This window comes from Lontra canadensis, unplaced genomic scaffold (assembly GCF_010015895.1).
Source record: "Lontra canadensis isolate GAN:19392208 unplaced genomic scaffold, GSC_riverotter_1.0 scaffold110, whole genome shotgun sequence".
Classification (NCBI taxonomy): domain Eukaryota; kingdom Metazoa; phylum Chordata; class Mammalia; order Carnivora; family Mustelidae; genus Lontra; species Lontra canadensis.
In genome coordinates, this window is record NW_022631104.1 from 2,012,802 (window position 1) to 2,024,848 (window position 12,047).

The 12,047-nt window shown below is 55.0% G+C and overlaps 1 protein-coding gene across 1 annotated transcript; it reads right to left on the reverse strand.

Annotated features, from left to right (window-relative positions):
- Positions 1-1,830: 1,830 nt before the first annotated feature.
- On the reverse strand, positions 1,831-11,523 carry ASGR2 (asialoglycoprotein receptor 2). The gene is made up of 8 exons (XM_032839939.1): positions 11,402-11,523; positions 7,328-7,440; positions 7,030-7,125; positions 6,391-6,462; positions 6,172-6,258; positions 5,939-6,084; positions 2,233-2,339; positions 1,831-2,012 (listed from the first exon to the last, which is right to left on the reverse strand). Exons 1-8 carry the CDS (start codon positions 11,518-11,520, stop codon positions 1,856-1,858), a joined length of 897 nt encoding a protein of 298 aa, XP_032695830.1. The 5' UTR covers positions 11,521-11,523; the 3' UTR covers positions 1,831-1,855.
- Between the last annotated feature and the right edge of the window lie 524 nt (positions 11,524-12,047).

Below are 12,047 nucleotides of genomic sequence, written 5' to 3' on the forward strand. Positions count from 1 at the left end.
TTGTAATTGACTTTTTCTGATTTTTTAAGTTGAATATTTGGTTTATTTTCAGTGTTTAGTTTTCAGCTATAAAAACATGAGGTTGTGCGCACCTGGGTGGCTCAGTCAGGAAAGCATCTGTCTTCAGCTCCGGTCATGATCCCAGGGTTCTAGGACCCTTGTTGGGTTCCCTGCTGAGCAGGGCGTCTGCTTCTCCCTCTCCCTCTGTCTCTGTCCCTGACTCGCTCTCGCTCGCTAGCTCTCTCTCAAATAAATGAATAAGATCTTTTTTAAAAATGAGGTTGTACATTTTCCTCTGGGCCAGGCTTTTTCTGTGTCCTTTCTTTTCTAGATAATTTTCACTTTGCATCTTGGTGATAATAGGATAGCGGCTCTTCATTTACAAACAGCTAAGCTGTCATGGTTCTCTTTTTGTTATTTATACGTAATTTTAATTTTAATAAGAGAATGCAACCTTAAAAAATAATCTCTCCTTTTGGGGGTGCTTGGAGGGCTCAGTTGGTGAAGTGTGACTCTTGATCTTGGAATTGTGAGTTTGAGCCCCATGTTGGGCACAGAGATTACTTTTTTAAAAATTGACTTTAAAAATTTAACTTTAAATTTAAAAAAACTTTAAAAATTAAAAAAAAATTATCTTTCCTTTTGGCATGTGTTCAGGTCTTCCTCTGATAGATTGCTGTGGCAAAATTGCCTCTAAAAGCACAGTATAAGCAAGTTTTGTTTTTGCTTATTATAATTCTAGGAAGCTGTTGGCGCCGCTACACTTTCACTCCGCGCATCTCTCAGAGACGGTTCTACGTACGAGAGTTCCGCTCACAACTGAAACACGCTCGGGTTTACTCTCTCCACAAGGAGTCATCCTAATAACTCAAAAGAACAGAAGATTCTGTGTGTGGCCGTTTCCGTTTTATTTTTGTCTTCCTTTACTTTCCCATCTTGCCTTTAATATAAAGGTGATTTTGATAACCCTGATGAACCAATATTGACTCTTTTTTTGGTGTTTTTTTTGGTTTTTTTTAAAGATTTTATTTATTTATTTGACAGATGGAGATCACAAGTAGGCAGGGAGGCAGGCAGAGAGAGAGAGAGAGAGGAGGAAGCAGGCTCCCCGCTGAGCAGAGAGCCTGATGCGGAGCTCGATCCCAGGACCCTGGGATCATGACCTGAGCTGAAGGCAGAGGCTTTAACCCACTGAGCCACCCAGGCGCCCCTCTTTTTTTGATTTAAAGAAATCTTCACCGTTTCGAACTCAAGACCCCGAGATCAAGAGTCACATGCTCTACCGCGTGAACCAGGGGGAGGCCCCTTGATATGTTGTTATTAACTAAAGTCTGTGGTTTGCTTTATGGGTCACTGTGAGAGAGAGCACAACAGGGGGAGCGGCAGAGGGAGAAGCAGGATCTTGGCTGAGTGGGGAGCCCGATGCGGTACTCAATCCCAGGACCCCAAGATCATAACCTGAGCTGAAGGCGGATGCTTTACCAATTTAGCGCCCCCCCGGCGCCCCAATCCTGTGGGTTTTGACTCATGTGTAATGACATGTATCCATTAGTAGAGTATCCTATAGGATCGTTTCACTCCCTAAAAATCCCCCGAGTGCCACATACTCATCCCTCCCTTCCTCGCTTGGAACCCCCTGGACCCACTCGTCTGTCTCCTGAGTTTCGCCTTTTCCAGAATGTCATAGTGTGGTTATCCTAGAGAAGGTAGTGTCTCTGGGGGTCCGGGATGCTTACAGCTCCCCCTCCGATCCGTCTGGACCCCTTCCCTCTATTTTTCCTTTCTTCAAAATCCCCAGTCCGGCTGCAGAGAGCTGGGGGCGGGGCAGGGGGCGGGGCAGGGGTGGGGCGGACCCCTAGGCCGTGATGTTCCGCCTCATCTCGCACACCCAGCGCTGCACCTGCTTGCAGAAGTTGTCGTTCCAGCGGCCGTTGGCCCGGAGTTCCGCGCAGTCTTCGCCTCCACCCACCTCGTGCCCCTGCCAGTCATCAGGCTGAGTGGCCGCCCAGTTCCTAGGAAGGCAGGACGGAGCTCAAGCTCCCAGCCCTAACCCTGCCACCCCCACCTCAGAAAAGCACAGCGGAGGAGGAGGGGTTCAGGGAGCAGAGGCAGCAGCCTAGGAGGGAGAGGGTCGGGGAGCCGGTCGCGGGTGGGGGGGTGGCAGTGTCTTGGGGCGAAAGACCAGGGGGCTGGCCCCAGGCCAAACCAACAAGACAGAAGGAGGCCACTCACTTGTAGCTCTGCTCATAGTCGGTGCCATCCACCCATTTCCAGGAGCCGTCGCTGTCCGTGAGACCTATCCAGGCATCGAAGGGGTTCGTGTGTTGCATAATGAACTTCTGGAAAACAGGCGAGGAGGAAGGTTCTGGTACACTGAATGTCTGTGCAGGCAGCAGCTACGGCTGCCTCCGCCTTGTCGAGCTCCCTCTGCCCCCGGCTGAGGAGTCCGCTCCCAACACAACTATTCTTGCTTTTTCTCCTGGAACTGGAGCCACCGCTGAGTGGAACTTGGCGGGGCCACACCTTGTGCTAAGTGCTTTGGGAAGGTTGTCTTTTTCGATCCTTCGAGAGCTCTCTACATTGGGTGCCTGGCGATTTGCACTTCACGGGTGAGGTTAGGGAACTCGAGGCAGTTGGTCGAGCCCAGGAATCCCAGTACCGGGGTTCGTGACCGCTGTCCCCTGACCTGGCGCCCCACTTCATTCCCAGCGCAGAGCTGCTACCCCGGACTCCCATCTTCTGACATCTTCTGCCCATGACCTTGGACTCTCAGAATCCTGACTCTGGCCCCTGCTGCCCCCATGGACTCCAGAACCCATTGTGGATCTCAACTTCACTCGCCTCTCAAGGGCAGGTGCCCCTGGTCTGGCTTCTCTGGGTAGCTGTGCTCTCTGGAGTTTTCCTGGGCGGGGGCTTCTAAGCTTGGACCCACTGCCCAGAGCCCCATTATGACTTGGCTACATTGGGGTCCACAGTCTGCTGGCAATGTGTGAGGGCAGGGCAGGGGGGGGAGGAGGTGGTGTCTGAGACAGTCCCCCGGGACTCACACACACCCCCAAGGACAACAGACCCCCACGTGGCTTTCTCTTACAGAAGGGACTGACGTCCCAGGGTTTGGGAGGATAACAGTGGGAGGGTATAGAGGAAACACAGGCTTGGCTCGGCTAACATACACGCCAAGCCCTTCCCTTGATGTGCAGGGTCTACAGTCCCATTTGGGGGGAAATTTCCCAATTCCATTCACTTCCTAGAGATCCGATCATGATTGCGGACAACCTCACTGGAGCACAGGTATGGCAACACCCTCGAATTCTAGAATCCTGCCAACAGGACAGTGTCCTGTGCCTGAGGAGCGACCCTCAGAGGCTGGCGGGCCTGCCTCACAAATTCAGAGGACTCAACAGAGCCAGAGGGAAAGTGCCGGAGACCAGATATTCTGTTTGCTGCCACCTGCTGCCCCTGCCCCCTCTTCCTGTCACCTGTGCAGCTGATGAGCTGAACAGAGTACAAATCACCAAACTTCCGGGGGCTATCCAGCCCTCTGTGGTGAAGACGGAGGGGAGGGATCAAACAGTGCCAGGTGATTGGAGAAGATGGCCCAGGAGAATTCATCTTCCCTATTCCTAGGTAAGTAACAGGCAAGAAAGAATTGTGCCCATTTATAAAATGGTGGCATGGGGGGGGCAGAAATAATCAGGAAACTTATGCAAAATCAAAGAGGAGACGGATGATAGAAAATATCAAAGAAGACATCCAAGAAGAAAGAGAACACAATGATAAGGGAAGGGAAGCAAAACCCAAGAGAAAGCTTTGAGCCACTCGAAAAAGCCCAGGGACTCAGCAGAAAGCAGAGTCTGGGGCGTGGACGACAGGCTGGAGAACAGGACCGCAGCGCAGAGGGACAGAGAAAGAAGCACAGGCTGGTGGCTGTGGACAGGACACGGCAGAGCGACATCTGGATGACCCGTTCATCGAAGAGACCGCATAAGAGAAAAATGTTCAAGTATTTAAAATTATATTTGAGGGGCGCCTGGGTGGCTCAGTGGGTTAAAGCCTCTGCCTTCAGCTCAGGTCATGATCCCAGGGTCCTGGGATGGAGCCCCACATCGGGCTCTCTGCTCGGCGGGAAGCCTGCTACCTCCTCTCTCTCTGCCTGCCTCTCTGCCTGCTTATGATCTCTCTGTCAAATAAATAAATAAATTCTTTAAAAAATAAAATAAATAGGGGCACCTGGGTGGCTCAGTGGGTTAAAGCTGCTGTATTGGGCTCAGGTCATGATCCCAGGGTTCTGGGATCGAGCCCCGCATCGGGCTCTCTGCTCAGCAGGGAGCCTGCTTCCTCCTCTCTCTCTGCCTGCCTCTCTGCCTACTGGTGATCTCTCTCTGTGTGTCAAATAAATAAATAAAATCTTTAAAAAAAATAAAATAAATAAAATTGTATTTGAGAATTTAGAAAACCTACATTTACAAATTTAGAGGCTGCTCCTGGCCCTGGAGGGAAACCGCTGAGAGAAGGCGCAACACGGAGATATATCTGGGCGAGGCTAATGAGATTCAGAGACAGAAAAGACTCCAACTACTCCAGCGAAACGCTTGCGGAATCTCAGAGAAGAGAAGGAGGCACGATAAACTTCAAAGTTGCTAAGAAACTAGATCTCCATTGCTTTCTGCACTAAAAAAGTGAGAGTTCTGAGATGGGCTAAGGGTGTTAGCGGATGGTGCTGGAGTGATTCTGTTGCAACATGAGTATCAAACCAACACATTGTGTCCTCGAACTTCTGTGTTCTATGTCAGTCACATCTCCGTTTTTAAAAAAGAACAAGGCAGGGCGCCTGGCTGGCTCAGTCACTAGAGCGAGCCACTCTTGATCTCAGGGTCATGAGTTCCAGCCCTAGACTGGGCCTGGAGCCGCCTTACCAACAAACAAAAAACAGGAGACCCGTGAAGAACACAGGAGGACCAGTTTCCTCGTCTTTCATACGGAAAGTTGTATGAACTCTTTGATTTTCAGAAGCCGATACATTTCAGCCCATCCTTTAAAATGATAGAAGTAATCGCTAGTATGGCCCAAAACAAGCTACATCTAGTTCAACATACCGTAGGGGACAAAACAAATAGAACACATCTCACACAGCAAAGGCGAGAAAAGAGAAGAATATCGACAGGGAAAAAAAAAAAAAGACAGGCTGGAGATGAAACATGCCTGTTAAAAACAAATGCAAATGAGAGACACCTCTATTAAAAGAGGAGAAGACACTTCTTCGGTTTTTAAAAAAATCAGAAACCAAATGTATTCACAACCCATAGGAGAAAACACACACACACACACACACACAGTTTCCTTGGTCCCCTCATGTCTCCCTCCCTCGAAGGGGTAAGAGTGGCCGCCCCCATGGGGCCGTGAGGGTTACGGGTTATTTTACGAAAGTGCCTGGCACAGAGCAAAGCCTCAGCCACTGTTACCATCACATCTTCCTTTTCTGAAAAAATGTCCCCCCCTTATCCTAACAGCTTGGCTGTCCCCTGTGAGCTCTGGTGTTCAGGCTTGTGGCCGGTGGTGGCCATGGGCGGGGGAGACCTGGAACGCCTTGGAGGCACCCAGTAATCTGCAGCAGGTGTGTCCCTGGGAACCATGCCCACTGCGTCCCTTGCTCCCAGGGACCACTCAGCCCACATCCAACACGAAGAGACTGAGCTCTCCACCCAAGCCCGTCACCCTGCAGCTCGTTGCTTCTGGAATTCTGTCCCCTCGCCTGCCTCGGGTCACCTGCTCACCTGGCTCCTGCCCCTTTGCCCTGAGCTCTTGGCCTTAACAATGTCCCACGTGCTAGAATCAGCGGCGGCTTCACCATGAACTTCCTGGGGCTCTCCAAGGCCTCTGCCTCCCGACTCTCCCTTTGGTTAGAGACCAGGAAGAAAGCAGCCTGAGCCCCGCCCACCTGCTCCTCCCGAGAGTTGATGACCACCAGGTGCGCGCTCTCCAGCCGGCAGTACCGGTCGGCGTCGGCCCACGTCTTCCCGGAGCGGGAGAACCAGTAGCAGCTGCCCTCGTACTCCAGCCAGTTGACAGGACAGCACTGTGTGCCTGGGGGTCGGGGGGGGGGGACAGGGAGGTGAGACACAGCGGTGGCGGGCGCAGGCCTGCTGCGGAGGGGGTCCCCTCCGTCCCTACCGTTGCTGCGCACGAAGGCCATCTGACAGGTGAGGATGCGGAGGTCCACGGGGAAGTGCTTCATGTGCAGCAGCAGGGCGGCGTGATCTAGGGCACCGCACGGTGGGGGGCGGGATGCTGGCGCTGCGGGACCCACCAGCCGGGACCCCACCCCACAGGGCGAGCCGGCCTCGGGCTGGGGACACGCGGGGTGCACACATGGGGGGGGGGGTCTCTGACCTGCTTTCAGATCCTTCTGCTGCTTCTCCAGCTTGGCCTCCAGAGAGGTCAGCTGCTGACCCGCGCTGCCCCCTGAGGAGGATGAAGGCTCAGCCATTCTCCTCCCTCTGCCTCCTTCACTCCCCTGCATCCTGCCCACCGGAGCACCCAAGGAGGCTGCCCCTCCCTCCGCCCCCGGCCTCCCCACTCGCCCCCACCCCACGGAGGCCTCTGCAGCAGGTCCCCGTGTTCTTGGTACAGAGCCTTGCTTCCTTGCTTAGCGCAGTGCCCGCCGGGGAAACCGGCCCTCACCCGCCTCTCTGCCCAGCCCTCACCCCTTCGCCCCTGCCATGCCGCAAGGGGTCACACTCCTGAAATGGAGGGTGGGCTTTCTCACCTCCTAGCTTTGCGGATTCTGTTCCCTTTACCTGGCACCAACCCCCATGGTTTTCACCCGCCTAGTCATCCTTCCGGCTCCGTCCGCCCAGTGGTCAGCGTCCCTGGAAGCCTCGGCGCGCTTCTCAGGCTGGGTTCCCGATGGCCCGGGCAGCCCGCACAAGCCCCTCCTGCAGACCCCGCGAGCGGGCACCCAGCGCGCAGCGTGGCAAACCCACGCGCGCGGAGAAGCCGCAGCCGCTGCGGCATGGAAGCCCCACGCACCGTGGAAGAGGAGGGTGCTGATCTCCGACAGGACCCCATTGGAGAAGTGGGTGAAGTTTTCTTTTAGGACCCGCAGCTCCTCTTGCAGCTGTGCTCCTGGCCAGGAGGCAGGGAACAGGACAAAGCGAGGAGAGCTGCGTTCTGCCGGACAGCCCCAGCCTGTCCACGCCCGCACCCCCCCCAGCCCCATCACTGCCCCCAGCTGTCCCAGCGCTGCCCCTTTCTGCCCCTCTCTGAGCTCTGCGAGCTCTTGGACCCTGTGCTCCCCCCCGCCCCTGCTGGCCCCTGCGACCCTCACTTTGGGACCCAATCACACAGATGGCCACCAGCAGCAGGACGTTGAAGCCGAGGACGAGCAGACTGAGTCGGAACGTGGAGCAGACGTGCTGCAGAAGGGCGGGGTTCTGAGGCCTCCCTGCGGGGAAGGGGTTTCAGAAGAGGGGCCTGGGGTGTGGGGAATCTGGAGAGGGGACATATAGGAGCACCCAGGGGACCAGAAGTCTGAGGAAGCACAGCCCGCGCGGGCAGCAGGAAAGTAGACTGGGAGAGGTGCTACTTGTGGCAGAGTCCCGGTGCTTTGACCCCAGGGGTCAGGCATCGCACACACATGCATTTGCACACTCGCTGCCCCCATGAACACACACAGACATGCACACACACCAACACAGGTGTGCGCAACACAAAGTTCATGGCCCACAATACTCACATCATCTGTGTGCAAAGCCCGCAGCCGCACCTGGGGGCCCTGGAGGCCAGCACCGTGTTCTTCTTGCGGTCCATGCCAGGGCCCCTCAGACACGTCCCAAAGCACAACACACTCCTCATTCCTTTTGTGCGGCTCACTCCACCGCGGCTGCGCATGGCTCCCCAGGATCCGCCCTCCCAGCCCCGCTCTGTCTCCCCTCACTTCCTTCTGCCCTGGGGCCACCAGAACCCCCAGCTCCGTGGCCAGCTCTCGCCTCTAGCCTCAGCCTCCTCACAGAAGCCTCTCCCTGCCCTCGGCCACTGGAACCCCGACCCCCCCACACACGTGCACATGCTTCTCTCATCTCACTGTCACGCTCAGTGCTGTGCACACACTCACTGAGGCACACTCGTGGCCCCCAAAACGGCCTCTGCCACCTTCGCTTTGGGACCCGATCACACAGCCGGACCCCACGTTGACTCAGAGAGACCACACACCCTCTCCTCCCCAGGCATCTCTCCATGCAGAAGCCCTGCCTGACCACGGTCTTCCCCACCCAGCTAGGACCCCATGGCTGAGTCCCGACCGTTCTCTCAGCTGTGTCCCACTGCCACTGCCCTGCTTCCCAACCTGACCTATGATCTATAAACCCCAATTCCGGGCCGCCCGCACCTCCACTCTGAAGCCAGACCTCCTCTGGTTGAGTCCAGCCGTGCCACCAACTGGCTCTGAGATCATGGGCAAGTCACTCAACCATTTGGTGCCTCAGATTTTCTCATGTCCACTTCTAGTATCTAAAATAGCCAGACTGGGGGCACCTGGCTGGCTCAGTGGGTTAAAGCCTCTGCTTTCGGCTCAGGTCATGATCCCAGGATCCTGGGATCGAGTCCCACATCGGGCTCTCTGCTGGGCAGGGAGCCTGCTTCCTCCTCTCTCTCTGCCTGCCGCTCTGCCTCCTTGTGATCTCTGTCTGTCAAATAAATAAATAAAATCTTTTTAAAAAATAAAATAAATAAATAAATAATAAAATAGCCAGACTCACAGACAGGGTCTGGGAAAACAGGAGTCGTTCAATGGGTATGAAGTTTTGGTTATGCAAGACGAGGTAGGTCCAGACATCTGCCGTTCCATCCTTACGCCCGCATTGTCTCTAACCAGGTGCTATGGCACATGGAGACGCTGGTGAAGGTGGCAGGACTCATGCTGGGTAATTCTTACCACAGCTTTTCAAAACGGGGGTAAAAGAGTAACGACCTGATTGGACTGTCTGGAGAACAAAATGAGGTCACACATAAAAAGCGCTGGCCAGGCAGGTTGGAAGGTAAAAGGGTCTGCCAGACATGGAAACATGGAGGCTAGATCCCCCTCGCCACCAGAAACAACTGAGACCAAAACAAAAACAAAAACAAAACAAAACAAAAAAACAAGAACAACAAAAAACCCAGACAACTATGAGAAGCCATCTTTTTCAAGACACCTGAACCGCAGGCAACAAAGGGCATGGATCCCTGAGAGATGGGGGACAACCGGATGAGCCCGATGGTCCCCCGGCCACTGCTAGGGGAGTTTCCAGCCGGGCAGTGGGAGGGAAATCCAAGCAGAGCCCAGCAGACTCCCCGAGCTGAGGAAATGGAACTGAAAGTAAGGGGAGACCATGGTGGCAGAGGTCATGGGACAGGGTGTCAGAGAGGAGAGAGCTGCCCATAGAATCGTGGAGGTCTGCAGAGGGTTCCCCCCATCCCAAGGAACCGCTGAGTACTGACCAACATGTCGGGAAAATTATTGCAGGCAGGACAAAAACCAACCCAGAAGGGCTGGGGAACAGAGCCTCGCACTCATACAGGTTGGGGAACGGTGCTATGGGGGAGCTTCGGGCCGCCTAACAAATCATAAAAACGGGGGCGCCTGGTTCGCTCAGTCAGAAGAGCGTGCAGCTCTTGATCTCGGGGTTATGAGTTCAAGCCCCAATTTGGGTGTAGAGATTACTTAAAAAGTTAAATAAACTTAAAAAAAAAAAGTAACAGCTTTTCTTTAAAAAAAAAAAAGTCACAAAAGCAAAACAAAAAGGATCAACCTGATTCCATGTTGCTTGACGGCATCCCAGAACAAAGCTGGAGAATATCTAGAGGGATACAAACATATCTAGCACACAGAGCGGTAAAATTCACAATGTCTAACCCACAGTCGAAGATTACCGTGCATGCAATGAGACAGGAAAACCCAACTCGTACTGGGAAGGTTAATAAATGTATCAAAACAGACCCAGAATGGACACAGGTGTGAGAATTAACAGACATGGGACTTTACAACAGACATTGTAACTGTATGTTGTTCAGAAACATATGTACAAGTCAAGGAAGATATTGAAAGTCCCAGGTTGAACTTCTAGGCTTGAAAACTACAATGTCTGAAATGGAAAATACATGGGGTAGAATTAGTGGACGGTTAGACGTCAGTATAGACACAGCAATAGCAACTATCTAAAAAGAAACACTGAAAGAGAAAAGAATTAAAAAAAAACAACAGAGGGAGCATCCGTGAACTCTGGGGCCATGGATCCCAGCATAACTACATTTCTGGAAGGAGAAGGAGCAGGGTGGAGGGCAAAAAAGGGGGTTTTGAGGAAACAGTGTCTGAAACATTTCCATATTGGCGGAAAGCCCCGGGCTTCTGGAGCGCTGGGAAGAGCAGAAGCCTGTCTTGGAAAAGCAGGTGCCTCGGTCTCCTGCCTCGCGGCCCATCGGGTCTTTTGGGGTGAGCTCCCCCTCTCTGTGAAATCCAAAACCTCTTGACTCTGTCCAAGCCTCCTGCTTAAACCGTGAATCCTCTTGCCCTCAGAAGATCCGATAGCATCCGACATCATTCCGAGAGTTAACCACACACCTGGCATCACATGGGCACTGAGGACACATAGGGAGTGACTCATGTGGCCCCTGGCCACCCCCAGCTCACTCCCTGGGAAAGGAGAAGCTGTGGGTGGGAATGCCTGTCCCCGCTGCTGCCCTCGCCCTAATCAGCGCCCACCTGCCCCTACAGCAGTACCAACCCTCCTGCTGTGTGCCAGCCTCGGGCATGAGGGCCCCCTTACCAACCTAGGGTAACCAACCCCCCGCCCTGAGCTCGGAGCCCCAACCCTCCGGTCTCCACGGAGCCTCACCCCATCACCAGACCCCCTCCCAGGCTCCTGGCTCCTGCCCCTCAGCCCAGATCTCTCTTGCCGGAAAACATTTCCTAGACACTTGGAGCCTTCCTTCGGGACTTGCTAGGGAAGGATCTAGGCAGGGCGCTTAGGGGAGTGGGGGTCTTCTGGGAACTCTCGGTGCCCCTCCCCCCGTCCACCAACCTTCCCACATACACACTGTCCTGCCTGCATGTGCTTTCCTCACACACACAGACATGCACACACATGGCACACACGTGCACACACGCATGCACACACACTGCTCAGGCTGGGAGGAAGGAGGACAGAGTCATCTCCAGCTTCCAGTGTGCCCTGACCCTCAGGGCAAACACCCTTCCCTCCTTCCCTCGGATCCCCGAGGGAGAGGAAGGTGAGGACAGGGGACCCGCAGAGGAGACAGGCCTCCTCCACCTAGAGAAGCCTGGTGCCTTGTCTCGGCTCAATGTGACCTCAGAGGGACAGAGAGCGATCTACAGCCAGACGGAGGGGAGCGAAGCCCCAGAAACGGACACTCACCTCCGTAGAACTGGTCTCCTCTCCTGGGGTTGTGCGCACGCGGGCCCGGGCCCTCCCCTCCAGGAAGCTGCTGGTCATCGTCCTCGGCGTCCGGCTGCCGCATGGCCATGCCGCGCCCGGAGCTGGAGCGGAGTCGGACGCTCTCTTGGGGCAGGGGCTGAGCTCGGGGCTGAGGCCTGTGCTAAGAGGCTGCTTCGGGAAGAGGCCGATGATGGGGCTGGAGGCGAGCAGGCCGAGGCCACCACCTGGGCTGGGCCAAAAGGGGGAGGTCAGTTTGGGGCGGAAATACAGCTGGGACCGGTCGTTCCTCAGGAGACTGCTCGGGCCTTGACATGGCCAGGACCCCCCCCCCCATACTCCCACGGACTGAACCAACCCCTCCTGCACCCAGCCCCGCCGTCCCCGAACTAGGGTCTCCTCGTTACCCGGTATCCCCAGCCCCACCGGCTGCCCAGCAGGGGTTACCTGGAAGAGGTGCGGAGGACTGACTCCCGGGTCCCTCGGGTGGCCCGGGCCCCAGGGCGAGGAGGGGCTAAGGCGAGAAGTGGAGCAGGTGGCACCAGGAGGGGCCGTCCCCGTGAGGTCCCTGAGCCTGTGTGTCCTGGCGTCTCCCGCCCCCAGGACTTTGGACAGTAA